Raw genomic sequence first — 20,873 nt, 5'->3', positions numbered from 1 at the left:
CTGTAGTTACAATGTCACCTTCTCACATGTATAAGCTTTGTCAGGCATAGATACCCTGTGTGTAGCCTGTGAATTGATACATACACTGAACATTAAGCTGTAGTTACAATGTCACCTTCTCACATGTATAAGCTGTGTCAGGCATAGATACCCTGTGTGTAGCCTGTGAATTGATACATACACTGAACATTAAGCTGTAGTTACAATGTCGCCTTCTCACATGTATAAGCTGTGTCAGGCATAGATACCCTGTGTGTAGCCTGTGAATTGATACATACACTGAACATTAAGCTGTAGTTACAATGTCGCCTTCTCACATGTATAAGCTGTGTCAGGCATAGATACCCTGTGTGTAGCCTGTGAATTGATACATACACTGAACATTAAGCTGTAGTTACAATGTCGCCTTCTCATGTATAAGCTGTGTCAGGCATAGATACCCTGTGTGTAGCCTGTGAATTGATACATACACTGAACATTAAGCTGTAGTTACAATGTCGCCTTCTCACATGTATAAGCTGTGTCAGGCATAGATACCCTGTGTGTAGCCTGTGAATTGTTACATACACTGAACATTAAGCTGTAGTTACAATGTCGCCTTCTCACATGTATAAGCTGTGTCAGGCATAGATACCCTGTGTGTAGCCTGTGAATTGATACATACACTGAACATTAAGCTGTAGTTACAATGTCACCTTCTCACATGTATAAGCTGTGTCAGGCAGAGATACCCTGTGTGTAGCCTGTGAATTGATACATACACTGAACATTAAGCTGTAGTTACAATGTCGCCTTCTCATGTATAAGCTTTGTCAGGCATAGATACCCTGTGTGTAGCCTGTGAATTGATACATACACTGAACATTAAGCTGTAGTTACAATGTCGCCTTCTCACATGTATAAGCTGTGTCAGGTATAGATACCCTGTGTGTAGCCTGTGAATTGATACATACACTGAACATTAAGCTGTAGTTACAATGTCGCCTTCTCATGTATAAGCTGTGTCAGGCATAGATACCCTGTGTGTAGCCTGTGAATTGTTACATACACTGAACATTAAGCTGTAGTTACAATGTCGCCTTCTCATGTATAAGCTGTGTCAGGCAGAGATACCCTGTGTGTAGCCTGTGAATTGATACATACACTGAACATTAAGCTGTAGTTACAATGTCACCTTCTCACATGTATAAGCTGTGTCAGGTATAGATACCCTGTGTGTAGCCTGTGAATTGATACATACACTGAACATTAACTGTAGTTACAATGTCACCTTCTCACATGTATAAGCTTTGTCAGGCATAGATACCCTGTGTGTAGCCTGTGAATTGATACATACACTGAACATTAAGCTGTAGTTACAATGTCGCCTTCTCATGTATAAGCTGTGTCAGGCAGAGATACCCTGTGTGTAGCCTGTGAATTGATACATACACTGAACATTAAGCTGTAGTTACAATGTCACCTTCTCACATGTATAAGCTGTGTCAGGCAGAGATACCCTGTGTGTAGCCTGTGAATTGATACATACACTGAACATTAAGCTGTAGTTACAATGTCGCCTTCTCACATGTATAAGCTGTGTCAGGCATAGATACCCTGTGTGTAGCCTGTGAATTGTTACATACACTGAACATTAAGCTGTAGTTACAATGTCACCTTCTCACATGTATAAGCTGTGTCAGGCAGAGATACCCTGTGTGTAGCCTGTGAATTGATACATACACTGAACATTAAGCTGTAGTTACAATGTCGCCTTCTCATGTATAAGCTGTGTCAGGCAGAGATACCCTGTGTGTAGCCTGTGAATTGATACATACACTGAACATTAAGCTGTAGTTACAATGTCGCCTTCTCATGTATAAGCTGTGTCAGGCATAGATACCCTGTGTGTAGCCTGTGAATTGATACATACACTGAACATTAAGCTGTAGTTACAATGTCGCCTTCTCATGTATAAGCTGTGTCAGGCATAGATACCCTGTGTGTAGCCTGTGAATTGATACATACACTGAACATTAAGCTGTAGTTACAATGTCGCCTTCTCACATGTATAAGCTGTGTCAGGCATAGATACCCTGTGTGTAGCCTGTGAATTGATACATACACTGAACATTAAGCTGTAGTTACAATGTCGCCTTCTCACATGTATAAGCTTTGTCAGGCATAGATACCCTGTGTGTAGCCTGTGAATTGATACATACACTGAACATTAAGCTGTAGTTACAATGTCGCCTTCTCACATGTATAAGCTTTGTCAGGCATAGATACCCTGTGTGTAGCCTGTGAATTGATACATACACTGAACATTAAGCTGTAGTTACAATGTCGCCTTCTCACATGTATAAGCTTTGTCAGGCATAGATACCCTGTGTGTAGCCTGTGAATTGATACATACACTGAACATTAAGCTGTAGTTACAATGTCGCCTTCTCACATGTATAAGCTTTGTCAGGCATAGATACCCTGTGTGTAGCCTGTGAATTGATACATACACTGAACATTAAGCTGTAGTTACAATGTCGCCTTCTCACATGTATAAGCTGTGTCAGGTATAGATACCCTGTGTGTAGCCTGTGAATTGATACATACACTGAACATTAAGCTGTAGTTACAATGTCGCCTTCTCATGTATAAGCTTTGTCAGGCATAGATACCCTGTGTGTAGCCTGTGAATTGATACATACACTGAACATTAAGCTGTAGTTACAATGTCGCCTTCTCACATGTATAAGCTTTGTCAGGCATAGATATCCTGTGTGTAGCCTGTGAATTGATACATACACTGAACATTAAGCTGTAGTTACAATGTCACCTTCTCACATGTATAAGCTGTGTCAGGCATAGATACCCTGTGTGTAGCCTGTGAATTGATACATACACTGAACATTAAGCTGTAGTTACAATGTCACCTTCTCTCATGTATAAGCTGTGTCAGGCATAGATACCCTGTGTGTAGCCTGTGAATTGATACATACACTGAACATTAAGCTGTAGTTACAATGTCACCTTCTCACATGTATAAGCTGTGTCAGGCATAGATACCCTGTGTGTAGCCTGTGAATTGATACATACACTGAACATAAGCTGTAGTTACAATGTCGCCTTCTCATGTATAAGCTGTGTCAGGCAGAGATACCCTGTGTGTAGCCTGTGAATTGATACATACACTGAACATAAGCTGTAGTTACAATGTCGCCTTCTCACATGTATAAGCTTTGTCAGGCATAGATACCCTGTGTGTAGCCTGTGAATTGATACATACACTGAACATTAAGCTGTAGTTACAATGTTGCCTTCTCATGTATAAGCTGTGTCAGGCATAGATACCCTGTGTGTAGCCTGTGAATTGTTACATACACTGAACATTAAGTTGTAGTTACAATGTCACCTTCTCACATGTATAAGCTTTGTCAGGCATAGATACCCTGTGTGTAGCCTGTGAATTGATACATACACTGAACATTAAGCTGTAGTTACAATGTCGCCTTCTCACATGTATAAGCTTTGTCAGGCATAGATACCCTGTGTGTAGCCTGTGAATTGATACATACACTGAACATTAAGCTGTAGTTACAATGTCGCCTTCTCACATGTATAAGCTGTGTCAGGTATAGATACCCTGTGTGTAGCCTGTGAATTGATACATACACTGAACATTAAGCTGTAGTTACAATGTCACCTCACATGTATAAGCTTTGTCAGGCAGAGATACCCTGTGTGTAGCCTGTGAATTGATACATACACTGAACATTAAGCTGTAGTTACAATGTCACCTTCTCACATGTATAAGCTTTGTCAGGCATAGATACCCTGTGTGTAGCCTGTGAATTGATACATACACTGAACATTAAGCTGTAGTTACAATGTTGCCTTCTCATGTATAAGCTGTGTCAGGCATAGATACCCTGTGTGTAGCCTGTGAATTGTTACATACACTGAACATTAAGTTGTAGTTACAATGTCACCTTCTCACATGTATAAGCTTTGTCAGGCATAGATACCCTGTGTGTAGCCTGTGAATTGATACATACACTGAACATTAAGCTGTAGTTACAATGTCACCTTCTCACATGTATAAGCTTTGTCAGGCATAGATACCCTGTGTGTAGCCTGTGAATTGATACATACACTGAACATTAAGCTGTAGTTACAATGTCACCTTCTCTCATGTATAAGCTGTGTCAGGCATAGATACCCTGTGTGTAGCCTGTGAATTGATACATACACTGAACATTAAGCTGTAGTTACAATGTCACCTTCTCACATGTATAAGCTGTGTCAGGCATAGATACCCTGTGTGTAGCCTGTGAATTGATACATACACTGAACATTAAGCTGTAGTTACAATGTCACCTTCTCTCATGTATAAGCTGTGTCAGGCATAGATACCCTGTGTGTAGCCTGTGAATTGATACATACACTGAACATTAAGCTGTAGTTACAATGTCACCTTCTCTCATGTATAAGCTGTGTCAGGTATAGATACCCTGTGTGTAGCCTGTGAATTGATACATACACTGAACATTAAGCTGTAGTTACAATGTCGCCTTCTCATGTATAAGCTTTGTCAGGCATAGATACCCTGTGTGTAGCCTGTGAATTGATACATACACTGAACATTAAGCTGTAGTTACAATGTCGCCTTCTCACATGTATAAGCTGTGTCAGGCATAGATACCCTGTGTGTAGCCTGTGAATTGTTACATATACTGAACATTAAGCTGTAGTTACAATGTCACCTTCTTACATGTATAAGCTTTGTCAGGCATAGATACCCTGTGTGTAGCCTGTGAATTGATACATACACTGAACATTAAGCTGTAGTTACAATGTCGCCTTCTCACATGTATAAGCTGTGTCAGGCATAGATACCCTGTGTGTAGCCTGTGAATTGATACATACACTGAACATTAAGCTGTAGTTACAATGTCGCCTTCTCACATGTATAAGCTGTGTCAGGCATAGATACCCTGTGTGTAGCCTGTGAATTGTTACATACACTGAACATTAAGCTGTAGTTACAATGTCGCCTTCTCATGTATAAGCTTTGTCAGGTATAGATACCCTGTGTGTAGCCTGTGAATTGATACATACACTGAACATTAAGCTGTAGTTACAATGTCGCCTTCTCATGTATAAGCTTTGTCAGGCATAGATACCCTGTGTGTAGCCTGTGAATTGATACATACACTGAACATTAAGCTGTAGTTACAATGTCACCTTCTTACATGTATAAGCTTTGTCAGGCATAGATACCCTGTGTGTAGCCTGTGAATTGATACATACACTGAACATTAAGCTGTAGTTACAATGTCGCCTTCTCACATGTATAAGCTGTGTCAGGCATAGATACCCTGTGTGTAGCCTGTGAATTGTTACATACACTGAACATTAAGCTGTAGTTACAATGTCGCCTTCTCATGTATAAGCTTTGTCAGGTATAGATACCCTGTGTGTAGCCTGTGAATTGATACATACACTGAACATTAAGCTGTAGTTACAATGTCACCTTCTCACATGTATAAGCTGTGTCAGGCATAGATACCCTGTGTGTAGCCTGTGAATTGATACATACACTGAACATTAAGCTGTAGTTACAATGTCGCCTTCTCACATGTATAAGCTGTGTCAGGCATAGATACCCTGTGTGTAGCCTGTGAATTGATACATACACTGAACATTAAGCTGTAGTTACAATGTCGCCTTCTCACATGTATAAGCTGTGTCAGGCATAGATACCCTGTGTGTAGCCTGTGAATTGATACATACACTGAACATTAAGCTGTAGTTACAATGTCGCCTTCTCACATGTATAAGCTGTGTCAGGCATAGATACCCTGTGTGTAGCCTGTGAATTGATACATACACTGAACATTAAGCTCTAGTTACAATGTCGCCTTCTCACATGTATAAGCTGTGTCAGGCAGAGATACCCTGTGTGTAGCCTGTGAATTGATACATACACTGAACATTAAGCTGTAGTTACAATGTCGCCTTCTCATGTATAAGCTGTGTCAGGCATAGATACCCTGTGTGTAGCCTGTGAATTGATACATACACTGAACATTAAGCTGTAGTTACAATGTCGCCTTCTCATGTATAAGCTTTGTCAGGCATAGATACCCTGTGTGTAGCCTGTGAATTGATACATACACTGAACATTAAGCTGTAGTTACAATGTCGCCTTCTCACATGTATAAGCTTTGTCAGGCATATATACCCTGTGTGTAGCCTGTGAATTGATACATACACTGAACATTAAGCTGTAGTTACAATGTCACCTTCTCACATGTATAAGCTGTGTCAGGCATATATACCCTGTGTGTAGCCTGTGAATTGATACATACACTGAACATTAAGCTGTAGTTACAATGTCGCCTTCTCATGTATAAGCTGTGTCAGGCAGAGATACCCTGTGTGTAGCCTGTGAATTGATACATACACTGAACATTAAGCTGTAGTTACAATGTCGCTTTCTCACATGTATAAGCTGTGTCAGGCAGAGATACCCTGTGTGTAGCCTGTGAATTGATACATACACTGAACATTAAGCTGTAGTTACAATGTCGCCTTCTCACATGTATAAGCTGTGTCAGGCATAGATACCCTGTGTGTAGCCTGTGAATTGATACATACACTGAACATTAAGCTGTAGTTACAATGTCGCCTTCTCACATGTATAAGCTGTGTCAGGCATAGATACCCTGTGTGTAGCCTGTGAATTGTTACATACACTGAACATTAAGCTGTAGTTACAATGTCGCCTTCTCATGTATAAGCTTTGTCAGGTATAGATACCCTGTGTGTAGCCTGTGAATTGATACATACACTGAACATTAAGCTGTAGTTACAATGTCGCCTTCTCATGTATAAGCTGTGTCAGGCAGAGATACCCTGTGTGTAGCCTGTGAATTGATACATACACTGAACATTAAGCTGTAGTTACAATGTCGCTTTCTCACATGTATAAGCTGTGTCAGGCAGAGATACCCTGTGTGTAGCCTGTGAATTGATACATACACTGAACATTAAGCTGTAGTTACAATGTCGCCTTCTCACATGTATAAGCTGTGTCAGGCATAGATACCCTGTGTGTAGCCTGTGAATTGATACATACACTGAACATTAAGCTGTAGTTACAATGTCGCCTTCTCATGTATAAGCTGTGTCAGGCAGAGATACCCTGTGTGTAGCCTGTGAATTGATACATACACTGAACATTAAGCTGTAGTTACAATGTCGCTTTCTCACATGTATAAGCTGTGTCAGGCAGAGATACCCTGTGTGTAGCCTGTGAATTGATACATACACTGAACATTAAGCTGTAGTTACAATGTCGCCTTCTCATGTATAAGCTTTGTCAGGCAGAGATACCCTGTGTGTAGCCTGTGAATTGATACATACACTGAACATTAAGCTGTAGTTACAATGTCACCTTCTCACATGTATAAGCTGTGTCAGGCATAGATACCCTGTGTGTAGCCTGTGAATTGATACATACACTGAACATTAAGCTGTAGTTACAATGTCGCCTTCTCACATGTATAAGCTGTGTCAGGCATAGATACCCTGTGTGTAGCCTGTGAATTGATACATACACTGAACATTAAGCTGTAGTTACAATGTCACCTTCTCACATGTATAAGCTGTGTCAGGCAGAGATACCCTGTGTGTAGCCTGTGAATTGATACATACACTGAACATTAAGCTGTAGTTACAATGTCACCTTCTCACATGTATAAGCTGTGTCAGGCAGAGATACCCTGTGTGTAGCCTGTGAATTGATACATACACTGAACATTAAGCTGTAGTTACAATGTCACCTTCTCACATGTATAAGCTGTGTCAGGCAGAGATACCCTGTGTGTAGCCTGTGAATTGATACATACACTGAACATTAAGCTGTAGTTACAATGTCGCCTTCTCACATGTATAAGCTGTGTCAGGCATAGATACCCTGTGTGTAGCCTGTGAATTGTTACATACACTGAACATTAAGCTGTAGTTACAATGTCGCCTTCTCACATGTATAAGCTGTGTCAGGCATAGATACCCTGTGTGTAGCCTGTGAATTGATACATACACTGAACATTAAGCTGTAGTTACAATGTCGCCTTCTCACATGTATAAGCTGTGTCAGGCATAGATACCCTGTGTGTAGCCTGTGAATTGATACATACACTGAACATTAAGCTGTAGTTACAATGTCACCTTCTCACATGTATAAGCTGTGTCAGGCAGAGATACCCTGTGTGTAGCCTGTGAATTGATACATACACTGAACATTAAGCTGTAGTTACAATGTCACCTTCTCACATGTATAAGCTGTGTCAGGCAGAGATACCCTGTGTGTAGCCTGTGAATTGATACATACACTGAACATTAAGCTGTAGTTACAATGTCACCTTCTCACATGTATAAGCTGTGTCAGGCAGAGATACCCTGTGTGTAGCCTGTGAATTGATACATACACTGAACATTAAGCTGTAGTTACAATGTCGCCTTCTCACATGTATAAGCTGTGTCAGGCATAGATACCCTGTGTGTAGCCTGTGAATTGATACATACACTGAACATTAAGCTGTAGTTACAATGTCACCTTCTCACATGTATAAGCTGTGTCAGGCAGAGATACCCTGTGTGTAGCCTGTGAATTGATACATACACTGAACATTAAGCTGTAGTTACAATGTCACCTTCTCACATGTATAAGCTGTGTCAGGCAGAGATACCCTGTGTGTAGCCTGTGAATTGATACATACACTGAACATTAAGCTGTAGTTACAATGTCACCTTCTCACATGTATAAGCTGTGTCAGGCATAGATACCCTGTGTGTAGCCTGTGAATTGATACATACACTGAACATTAAGCTGTAGTTACAATGTCGCCTTCTCACATGTATAAGCTGTGTCAGGCATAGATACCCTGTGTGTAGCCTGTGAATTGATACATACACTGAACATTAAGCTGTAGTTACAATGTCGCCTTCTTACATGTATAAGCTTTGTCAGGCAGAGATACCCTGTGTGTAGCCTGTGAATTGATACATACACTGAACATTAAGCTGTAGTTACAATGTCGCCTTCTCACATGTATAAGCTGTGTCAGGCATAGATACCCTGTGTGTAGCCTGTGAATTGTTACATACACTGAACATTAAGCTGTAGTTACAATGTCGCCTTCTCACATGTATAAGCTGTGTCAGGCATAGATACCCTGTGTGTAGCCTGTGAATTGATACATACACTGAACATTAAGCTGTAGTTACAATGTCGCCTTCTCACATGTATAAGCTGTGTCAGGCATAGATACCCTGTGTGTAGCCTGTGAATTGATACATACACTGAACATTAAGCTGTAGTTACAATGTCACCTTCTCACATGTATAAGCTGTGTCAGGCAGAGATACCCTGTGTGTAGCCTGTGAATTGATACATACACTGAACATTAAGCTGTAGTTACAATGTCGCCTTCTCACATGTATAAGCTGTGTCAGGCAGAGATACCCTGTGTGTAGCCTGTGAATTGATACATACACTGAACATTAAGCTGTAGTTACAATGTCACCTTCTCACATGTATAAGCTGTGTCAGGCATAGATACCCTGTGTGTAGCCTGTGAATTGATACATACACTGAACATTAAGCTGTAGTTACAATGTCGCCTTCTCACATGTATAAGCTGTGTCAGGCATAGATACCCTGTGTGTAGCCTGTGAATTGATACATACACTGAACATTAAGCTGTAGTTACAATGTCACCTTCTCACATGTATAAGCTGTGTCAGGCAGAGATACCCTGTGTGTAGCCTGTGAATTGATACATACACTGAACATTAAGCTGTAGTTACAATGTCACCTTCTCACATGTATAAGCTGTGTCAGGCAGAGATACCCTGTGTGTAGCCTGTGAATTGATACATACACTGAACATTAAGCTGTAGTTACAATGTCGCCTTCTCACATGTATAAGCTGTGTCAGGCATAGATACCCTGTGTGTAGCCTGTGAATTGTTACATACACTGAACATTAAGCTGTAGTTACAATGTCACCTTCTCACATGTATAAGCTGTGTCAGGCATAGATACCCTGTGTGTAGCCTGTGAATTGATACATACACTGAACATTAAGCTGTAGTTACAATGTCGCCTTCTCATGTATAAGCTGTGTCAGGCATAGATACCCTGTGTGTAGCCTGTGAATTGATACATACACTGAACATTAAGCTGTAGTTACAATGTCGCCTTCTCATGTATAAGCTGTGTCAGGCATAGATACCCTGTGTGTAGCCTGTGAATTGTTACATACACTGAACATTAAGCTGTAGTTACAATGTCACCTTCTCACATGTATAAGCTTTGTCAGGCATAGATACCCTGTGTGTAGCCTGTGAATTGATACATACACTGAACATTAAGCTGTAGTTACAATGTCGCCTTCTCACATGTATAAGCTGTGTCAGGCATAGATACCCTGTGTGTAGCCTGTGAATTGATACATACACTGAACATAAGCTGTAGTTACAATGTTGCTTTCTCACATGTATAAGCTGTGTCAGGCATAGATACCCTGTGTGTAGCCTGTGAATTGATACATACACTGAACATTAAGCTGTAGTTACAATGTCGCCTTCTCACATGTATAAGCTGTGTCAGGTATAGATACCCTGTGTGTAGCCTGTGAATTGATACATACACTGAACATTAAGCTGTAGTTACAATGTCACCTTCTCACATGTATAAGCTGTGTCAGGCATAGATACCCTGTGTGTAGCCTGTGAATTGATACATACACTGAACATTAAGCTGTAGTTACAATGTCACCTTCTCACATGTATAAGCTTTGTCAGGCATAGATACCCTGTGTGCAGCCTGTGAATTGATACATACACTGAACATTAAGCTGTAGTTACAATGTCGCCTTCTCACATGTATAAGCTGTGTCAGGCATAGATACCCTGTGTGTAGCCTGTGAATTGATACATACACTGAACATTAAGCTGTAGTTACAATGTCACCTTCTCACATGTATAAGCTGTGTCAGGCATAGATACCCTGTGTGTAGCCTGTGAATTGATACATACACTGAACATTAAGCTGTAGTTACAATGTCACCTTCTCACATGTATAAGCTTTGTCAGGCATAGATACCCTGTGTGCAGCCTGTGAATTGATACATACACTGAACATTAAGCTGTAGTTACAATGTCGCCTTCTCACATGTATAAGCTGTGTCAGGCATAGATACCCTGTGTGTAGCCTGTGAATTGATACATACACTGAACATTAAGCTGTAGTTACAATGTCGCCTTCTCACATGTATAAGCTGTGTCAGGTATAGATACCCTGTGTGTAGCCTGTGAATTGATACATACACTGAACATTAAGCTGTAGTTACAATGTCACCTTCTCACATGTATAAGCTGTGTCAGGCATAGATACCCTGTGTGTAGCCTGTGAATTGATACATACACTGAACATTAAGCTGTAGTTACAATGTCACCTTCTCACATGTATAAGCTGTGTCAGGTATAGATACCCTGTGTGTAGCCTGTGAATTGATACATACACTGAACATTAAGCTGTAGTTACAATGTCACCTTCTCACATGTATAAGCTGTGTCAGGCATAGATACCCTGTGTGTAGCCTGTGAATTGATACATACACTGAACATTAAGCTGTAGTTACAATGTCGCCTTCTCTTATGTATAAGCTGTGTCAGGCATAGATACCCTGTGTGTAGCCTGTGAATTGATACATACACTGAACATTAAGCTGTAGTTACAATGTCGCCTTCTCACATGTATAAGCTGTGTCAGGCAGAGATACCCTGTGTGTAGCCTGTGAATTGATACATACACTGAACATTAAGCTGTAGTTACAATGTCGCCTTCTCACATGTATAAGCTGTGTCAGGCATAGATACCCTGTGTGTAGCCTGTGAATTGATACATACACTGAACATTAAGCTGTAGTTACAATGTCACCTTCTCACATGTATAAGCTGTGTCAGGCATAGATACCCTGTGTGTAGCCTGTGAATTGATACATACACTGAACATAAGCTGTAGTTACAATGTCGCCTTCTCACATGTATAAGCTGTGTCAGGCATAGATACCCTGTGTGTAGCCTGTGAATTGATACATACACTGAACATAAGCTGTAGTTACAATGTCGCCTTCTCACATGTATAAGCTGTGTCAGGTATAGATACCCTGTGTGTAGCCTGTGAATTGATACATACACTGAACATTAAGCTGTAGTTACAATGTCGCCTTCTCATGTATAAGCTGTGTCAGGCATAGATACCCTGTGTGTAGCCTGTGAATTGATACATACACTGAACATTAAGCTGTAGTTACAATGTCACCTTCTCACATGTATAAGCTGTGTCAGGTATAGATACCCTGTGTGTAGCCTGTGAATTGATACATACACTGAACATTAAGCTGTAGTTACAATGTCGCCTTCTCACATGTATAAGCTTTGTCAGGCATTGATACCCTGTGTGTAGCCTGTGAATTGATACATACACTGAACATTAAGCTGTAGTTACAATGTCACCTTCTCACATGTATAAGCTGTGTCAGGTATAGATACCCTGTGTGTAGCCTGTGAATTGATACATACACTGAACATAAGCTGTAGTTACAATGTCGCCTTCTCACATGTATAAGCTGTGTCAGGCAGAGATACCCTGTGTGTAGCCTGTGAATTGATACATACACAGCTGTAGTTACAATGTCGCCTTCTCACAAGCCGCACTGCCTTTCTCTATCTGTGTTCTGGCTGCAGCTGCGCTCTCATGCACACAAACAGCTGATACATTTCCTCAGTGTCTGGTATAAGGAACAACAAATCACTCTGTGCTATATCACACATAATACGATCAGCTAAAGTAATATAATAAATAGGTGAATTCAAATAGTATCCCTCATAGGTTATGGTCCTAATAACTGACTGACACTATATTATTAGACATGCACATGGAATAGAGTGTGAAAACGCCTTTTATATGAACAGCTGATGAAGTGGGAATACTAATCATCAGCCTATCAGCTCTCCTCTATGTATATGGAATAATGGACTATAGGATACTTACCTGAGTTTAAATAAAATCTGATATTACACGTGTGACTATCACACTGACGTTCGCACCTAATACACCCAATTGATTATTGGGATTACATTTTGACAGCACTAACTCAATTTATGTACAAGGTCATAGAACCTACGATAACGTTATAAATCATATAAGACATTGCACAGCACATTGGAATAAAAGAGTGTGTTTTTTTAACGATATATGTTGCACTTGTCTAGTTTTATGCTAATATTTCACAGTTACTGGCTTTTTACATCTAATAGAAATAAAAGTTATTATTTAGCTCTAGTGCGCCACCCAAAGTCCAATTCTTTCCCATCCCCTCAAAACACATGCTAACCGAGGCTTACGGGGCAGATTGCACATGTGTTTGGGTGGCACAAAAGATATTAGTGACAGATGTGAGGATGTGGAAGATGATGAGCGTCCCGGAAGACCCTGCACATCAAACAGATGAAAATGTGGAAGAAATTGCAACAGTTGTTTGAATTGACGACTGACCTGTGACTGAATGACAGCAGATGTGGTAAACATCAACAGAGAAACTGCACCAAGAGCTGAACATGACAACAGCTTGTGCTAAGATGGCTCCAAGGCTTCTCACTGCCGGGCAGAAAGCAAAGAGAAAGCGTACAAACATTTCTCCTTCAGGGTCCACAGTAGATCCACAGGATTTACATTTGGTTGTAGGTGGTGTTAGAGGATAGGGCACCAAATGGTTAAACTTTTGGGCTCCCAGCATGCTTCGGGCCAGCCTCCTTATACATATATAACAGGGTCTGAGATTGGCAGAGGTGCGGGACGCCGGCCGATCTCACCAATCATCTACACGGCAAAACCATGTCATGTAAAGGATTACCACAAACCTCCGAGATCAGCCGGTGTTCTGAGCGTGAGCGGTGTGACGGTATGCTGCACCAATTGACGGTGTGCTCCACAGTCGTGTTCAGACCCTGAAAGTGACATTACACTATACACACATTGTTATCGCTGATGGTGGGATGTACCAAGTGAAAAATGGGGGGGTTTTACTGCATTTTCAAACGTCCTAAGACCTGGACGCCCACGTATCGTCGTGAAGGGTGTCGCCATCTTTTTATGGGGAAACCCTATAGAATTCTATGGGCTTCTTTCCGCACCCCGTCGCACCCTCCGCTCACACCGACCCCCGTCCTTGTGTCCTGGCAGCCTGCTTGTTTAGCTCCACGATCCCCCACCTCCCGGGGCCGGGAGATGACGGACCCCACAGAGACCCCCCGCACACCTTCTCACAGGTATGGTGGGGGCCTCTATTATTACATTGGGGATAGTAAGTGCATTTGTTAGTACATATGAGATTAGCATCGCTGGGATGGACGGCGATGTAATTTACTCTATAGATCTATTGTTGCTTTTGATGACATTTTGTCTGTTTTATCCTTCAGCTTTTGTTGCTTTTCTCTTCAGATCATAGTTAGAGCCTGACTCCTACTTCTTCTCACCTTGGCAGGTTCCTGTAATGGGCGATGCCCCGATGGGGTGTCACACTCATAGTTCCTGCGGATGGAAAGGGGGAGCGGTAATATCAGGGGGGATTCTCCAGTCTGGGCTCCCCAGTGGCTTCATTACTGTCCTGCGACCCTGTGAAACCCACTTTATCTGGGACACGCTGCCGACCACCCCCCCGCTTACACCCAGGTAATGTTCCACATCCAGAATGTCAACATGGATGCTTATCCATGGTAATATGCCGACATAATGTTTTAAATTGTTAGACCCCTAAACCTAACACTAACACATTCTGTCCACACTGTGACTGTCATTACTCACAATCATGATATTGTTATAGGGAATGATGACATTCTGGATAATGACTATTATTATTATTACATTATATTTATAGGGCGCCACAAGTGTTTCGCAGCGCCGTACAGAGGACAGTACAGGGAGACAGAACTTACATTACAGTAGATAAATAACAGAGATAGAGTACAGGTAACACAGAGCAGCACACGTTCTCATACATAATACAGCTGAGATGTAAGTAGTGAGGGAGTGATCATTGTACTACTAGTGGCTGGCGGCCATAGATAGAGATGAGCCTTTACCAGCAGGAGAGAAAGCGGTAAAGATGGTCGCTGAGTAGGAGAGAGCTGCGAGTGAAATGTGTCGAGACGAGGGCTTAGATAACAAGAGGAAAGAGGGCCCTGCTCTGAAGAGCTAACAATCTAGTGGGGAGAGGCGACAGACAGATGACAAGAGGTGCAGGCAAGTGGGAGGTAACCTGATGGCAGGATGTAAGGAAAGCTGAGATGTTCGAGGCATGAGGCAGTGGGATGGAGGCGTGTCCTCAGGGCAGGGGGATGGAGACGCGGCCTCAGGGCAGAGGGATGGAGGAGCGGCCTCAGGGCAGGGGGATGGAGGAGCGGCCTCAGGGCAGGGGGATGGAGGAGCGGCCTCAGGGCAGGGGGATGGAGGAGCGGCCTCAGGGCAGGGGGATGGAGACGCGGCCTCAAGGCAGGGGGATGGAGGAGCGGCTTCAGGGCAGGGGGATGGAGGAGTGGCCTCAGGACTGGGTTATGCATTGGAGGGGAATGCTTTGATGAATAGGTGGGGTTTTAGTGCCCGTTTGAAGCTTTCAAGGTCGGGGAGAGTCTAATGGAGCGGGGGAGCGCATTCCACTGAAGAGGTGCAGCACGAACATAGTCTTGAACTCGTGCATGGGAAGCAGTGACCAGGGCGGTGGAGAGGTGACGGTCATCGGCCGACCGTAGGGGGCGGGACGGAGTATGAAGGGAGAGGAAGTTGGAGATGTAGGGAGCAGTGGAATTAGAGATGACCTTGTATGTGAGGGTGAGGAGTGTGAAGAGGATTCTGTAAGGGAATGGAGCCAGTGCAGGTATTGGGGAACGGGAGTGGCAAATGTGATGCGGCGGGAGAGGAAGATGAGCCTAGCTGCGGCGTTCAGGACAGATTGGAGGGGAGCAATATGAGAGAAAGTGAGGCCAGTGAGGAGAACATTGCAGTAGTCGAGTCGTGAGATGACCAGTGAGTGGATGATTAGTTTAGTTGCACTCTGGGAGAGAAATGGCCTGATGCGAGCAATGTTGCGTAGCTGGAACCGACAGAATTGTGCTAGGGCAGTGATGGCTAACCTTGACACTCCAGCTGTTGTTGAACTACACATCCGAGCATGCCCTGCATCAGTTTTAGCATGGCCAAATAGCGAAACTGATGCAGGGCATGCTGGGATGTGTAGTTCAACAACAGCTGGAGTGTCAAGGTAAAGCCATCACTGTGCTAGAGCTAGGATGTGGGGTGCAAAGGAGTGGGAGGAGTCAAGAGTGACGCCCAGGCAGCGGAGTTGGGGAACCGGGGAGATGATTGTGTTGTCAACAGTGATAGAGATAGTTGCAGGGGGTGTTGCTCTGGCTGGGGGAAAGATGATGAGTTCAGTTTTGTCAATGTTGAGCTTCAGAGAGCGCTCAGACATCTAGGAGGAGATTGCAGAGAGGCAGCTGGAGACCTGAGAGAGGACAGAGAAGGACAGATCAGGAGAGGAGAGGTAGAGTTGTGTGTCATCAGCATAGAGGTATTGAAGGCCAGAGGAGTTAATGAGCGCACCCAGGGAGGAGGTGTACAGGGAGAACAGAAGGGGGCCTAGGTCAGAACCCTGAGGGACACCAACAGGAAGGGTGTGAGGTGGTTCCGGAGGCAGACACAGAGAAGGAGCGGTTAGTGAGGTATGAGGTAAACCAGTCAAGGACAGCGCTAGAGAGGCCAACGTTTTGGAGTGTGCGGAGGAGGAGAGGATGATCCACGGTGTCAAAGGCATCAGAGAGGTCCAGAAGGATGAGCAGAGAGAAGTGGCCCTTGGATTTGGCCGAAAGCAGATCATTGGTGACTTTCACCAGGGCAGTCTTGGTGGAGTGGGTGAAAGCCAGATTGTATTGGATCAAGGATGGAGTTGTCATAGAGGTAGTGTCACAACTGAGGGCTGAGGCTGACTGTGGGAAGCCTCAGTTGTAGGGGCAGGTGTTTAAGTGAACCGTGGAGGTGAGATAAGGTTCCTAGACATGCAGATACCTTGAACTCGAAGGCGTTACCACAACAGCGGAGTAAAATTATAACAGACAGTTTACTGAACACACAGTATAACTCTTGGCATTGAGCTATCATCAGCAGTGAGTGCAGAATGAGAATCCAGTACAGTTCCTGGGAATGAAAGTGGTATTTGTGACTGTGGCTATGGAGAACAAGATAACAACGTCCTTGCCAATAACCGGATTTGAAAAGTCCGTGGCCACAGCTAACCGCTGTAATGAGTAACAGCAAGTACTGCTCAGTAGGTGGTAGACAGGAGACTGGAATAGGCACTGATACACTGAGGTTGAATTATGTAGATAGGATTTCCAGAGACTACCGGACGGAACCCGTGTGAGGAAAGATGCTCCGAACTCACCAGTAGAGCAACAGTTCGATGGTGAGCATCGATAGATACTGTGGTCCGATGTTGTGTGGTATGGTATGCAGGGCGATATATGAATACCGCTGGGGATGAGATGAAGCACCGCTGAGAACAGATGGTAACACCCAACACTGCTGAATGCTGGAAGCCAGGGACGAAGGAACCTTGAAGCTAGAGAGCGATGCAGTAGTGCAGAAGGATATAGGAATACCGCTGGAGATGATATGAAGCAGCACTGTAGGCAGGTGGTAAGATCAATCACTGCTGGAAGCTGAGAGCGATGTACATGACACGCCGGAAGCTGGAAGCCAGTGACACTTTACCACAGAAGCTAGAGTGCGATGCTGTAGGTGACTGGAAACAGTAATGATACCAGGACACCGCTGGGGGCAGAACAGAACCTGCGCTGGAAGCCGGTATCAGGATCACTGTAGAAAGTCAGGAAGCAGAGCTGGAACACTGCAGGAGTCAGACTGCACCGCAGGATGGTAATTGGTGGCGGTCTCTTTGGAGATGCTGAATCACTGGAGCTGGAATACCTGGAAAGTCAAGCTGAGAATTCACCAAACAGGAGAGACATGTATGCAGGATTGACAATCAAAGCACTGACGATTATCCAGCCCTGGAGCAGGATAGTTATACCAGCTGATGAGCAGGGATTGGCTGGATAATTACACAGAGTCCAGACTGCAGCGGATAGGCTGAAAACAACATGTGATGAAAAACAAACATGGCTGCGCCCATGTCTGAAACTGGAGGGAAAGTCTGTTTGTATTCCACATGTGAGAATCGGCAGTAATGGCGGTGGAGGCCGCAGAGGGCAGGAGACGCCATACTTTGAACAGATGAATGCTTATTATGACGTTGCCATGTCAGCACTGCTGTGATCACAGAGGAGTACCTTGGGACAGAGATATGCAGCGCGCTGCCCGCAGACAGCGCAGGTAGAATCCGGGCCTGGAACGCCGGGCCAGTCTCAGAAGGCACTTAGCAGGTAAATATTGGGGGCTAGTAACCCGAATCGTGATGGTTAGCTTGTGATATGGCTGTAGACCAGACGTTCAAGTAGTTTGGAGGCAAATGGGAGAAGAGAGCTGGGGAGGTAGCTAGTGAGTGATGAAAGGACGAGGTTGGGTTTTTTTTTTTTTTGAGAATAGGGGACACCAGAGCATGTTTGAATGAATAGGGAAAGATGCCGGTAGAAAGCGATAGGTTAAAGAGGTGAGCAAGGTGGGAGCAGGCAATGGGTAAGGGGGGGGGGGGAGCGGAGAAGATGGGAGGGAAGGGCTTCCAGGGGGCAGGTTGAGAGGGGGGAGGATAAGATGAGGGAGTGGACTTCCTTGTCTGAGGTGGTACGGAAGCAGCACAAGGTGGGATAGATGGAGGGGAGGGTTGATGGGGCAGGGGGGCAGCAGAGGGGTGATGGGAGGAGGTGTCATTTTGGATACCCTCAATTTTGGAGATGAAGAAGGGGGCAAAGTCAGTGGCAGTGAGGGGGAAGGGGAGGGGAGGAGGACGAAGGAGAGTGTTGAAAGTTTCAAAGAGTCGGCGTGGACTGGAGGACTGAGAAGAGATGAGTGCTTGAAAAAAGGATTGCTTGGCGAGGGAAAGAGCAGAGCTGTAGGAGGAGAGAATAAACTTGAAGTGGAGGAAGTCCGCCAGAGAGTGGGATCTCCTCCAGGAGCGTTCTGTGGAGCGTGAACATCTTTGTAGGAATCGTGTTAGTTTGGTGTGCCAGGGTTGGGGTTTGGAGCCGCGGGTGGGGACAGAGGAGAAGGGGGCCACAGAGTCGAGAGCAGCGATTAGGGAAGAGTTATAGAAGAAGGCTGCCTGGTTGGGACAGGTCATGGTGGAAAGAGGAGAGAGAGGAATGTCTCGAGGGAGGACATGAAAGTGGGGTTGAGAGACCCGAGATTGCGTCTGGTGATGGTGGGTCTGGGCATGAAGAGGAGGAAAGCGGATGAGAGGGTGAAAGAAAGCAGATGGTGGTCAGAGAGAGGGAAGGAAGAGTTTGATAAATCAGAGAGATCACATCAGTGGGTGAAGACAAGGTCGAGGGAGTGGCTGAGATTGTGAATAGGGGTGGAGGACCATTGAGAAAGTCCAAAGGAGGTGGAAAGGGCAAGAAGATTAGTGGAAGTTGCATTAGTGATGTCAGTAGGGATGATAGAGGGGAGGTTGGAGGAGAGAGAGTGGGGAAGCCAGGCAGCAATGTTGTCAAGGAAAGGTGAACAGCGGCCAGGGCGGCGGTAGATCACTGCCACATGGAGTTGAATGGGGTAGAAGAGGCGGATAGTGTGGACCTCAGAGGTGGAGAAGGTGAGGGAGGGCTCAGGTGGGAGGACACGAAAGGTGCAGTTTGGGGAGAGAAGGATTTCCACGCCTACACCCAGGCGGCCATCAGGTCTGACCGTGTGGGTGAAGGAGATGCGTCTGTAGGAGAGGGCAGCAGGGGTGTCAGAGGAGGAGAGCCAGGTTTCAATGATGGCGAGAAGGTGAAAAGAGTGGGAGATGAAGAGGTTGTGGATAGTTGGCAGCTTGTTGCAGATTGATCCAGCGTTCCAGAGTGCACAGGAGAAGGGAAGGGAGGGGACAGGGGAGGTGGGGATCAGGTTAGCTGGGTTCTGAATGCGTGTCTGGAAATTTGGGGGGTGACCTAGCTGTGAGGATTGGTATGGGACAGGATGGAGGAGCCATAATTCCAGTACAGTAGTGTTGTTCAGAGGAATAATATAGAATGGACAATGACTAGGGGGTGTAGTAAAAGCAAAGACAGAGCAAACCGTTTCTTTTGTAAATAATGGAAGGAACGGAAAGCTGAGATTGTTACACGGTCATACATCCCAACGTGACCTACCGATAGATACACCTGGTAAAGAGAAAGATAACTCACCACACATACTGTACACACACACATCACACATACAGTATACACACACATCACACATACAGTATACACACACATCACACATACAGTATACACACATACTGGTCACACACATACTGTACACACACATCACACATACAGTATACACACACATCACACATACAGTATACACACACATCACACATACAGTATACACACACATACAGTATACACACACATACAGTATACACACATACAGTATACACACACATCACACATACAGTATACACACATCACACATACAGTATACACACACATCACACATACAGTATACACACATCACACATACAGTATACACACACATCACACATACAGTATACACACATACAGTATACACACATACTGTACACACACATACAGTATACACACACATCACACATACAGTATACACA

The 20,873-nt window shown here is 44.0% G+C and overlaps 1 protein-coding gene across 2 annotated transcripts in view; it reads left to right on the top strand.

The window, feature by feature from the left end:
• Positions 1-20,873, top strand: part of LCMT2 (leucine carboxyl methyltransferase 2) — an 850,582-nt gene that overhangs the window by 664,107 nt on the left and 165,602 nt on the right. The window contains exon 13 of one of the 2 annotated variants that reach the window (XM_063950787.1): positions 14,598-14,785. The exons of the other annotated variant lie outside the window; for it this stretch is intronic. Coding sequence (XP_063806857.1) covers positions 14,598-14,785 — 188 coding nt within the window. The remainder of the gene's footprint in view (positions 1-14,597; positions 14,786-20,873) is intronic. 2 annotated transcript variants of the gene reach the window in all.

The sequence above is a fragment of the Pseudophryne corroboree genome, chromosome 2 (assembly GCF_028390025.1).
Source record: "Pseudophryne corroboree isolate aPseCor3 chromosome 2, aPseCor3.hap2, whole genome shotgun sequence".
Classification (NCBI taxonomy): Eukaryota; Metazoa; Chordata; class Amphibia; order Anura; family Myobatrachidae; genus Pseudophryne; species Pseudophryne corroboree.
The sequence above is the reverse complement of the archived record's forward strand: the minus strand, read 5'-3'. Positions and strand labels throughout refer to the sequence as shown.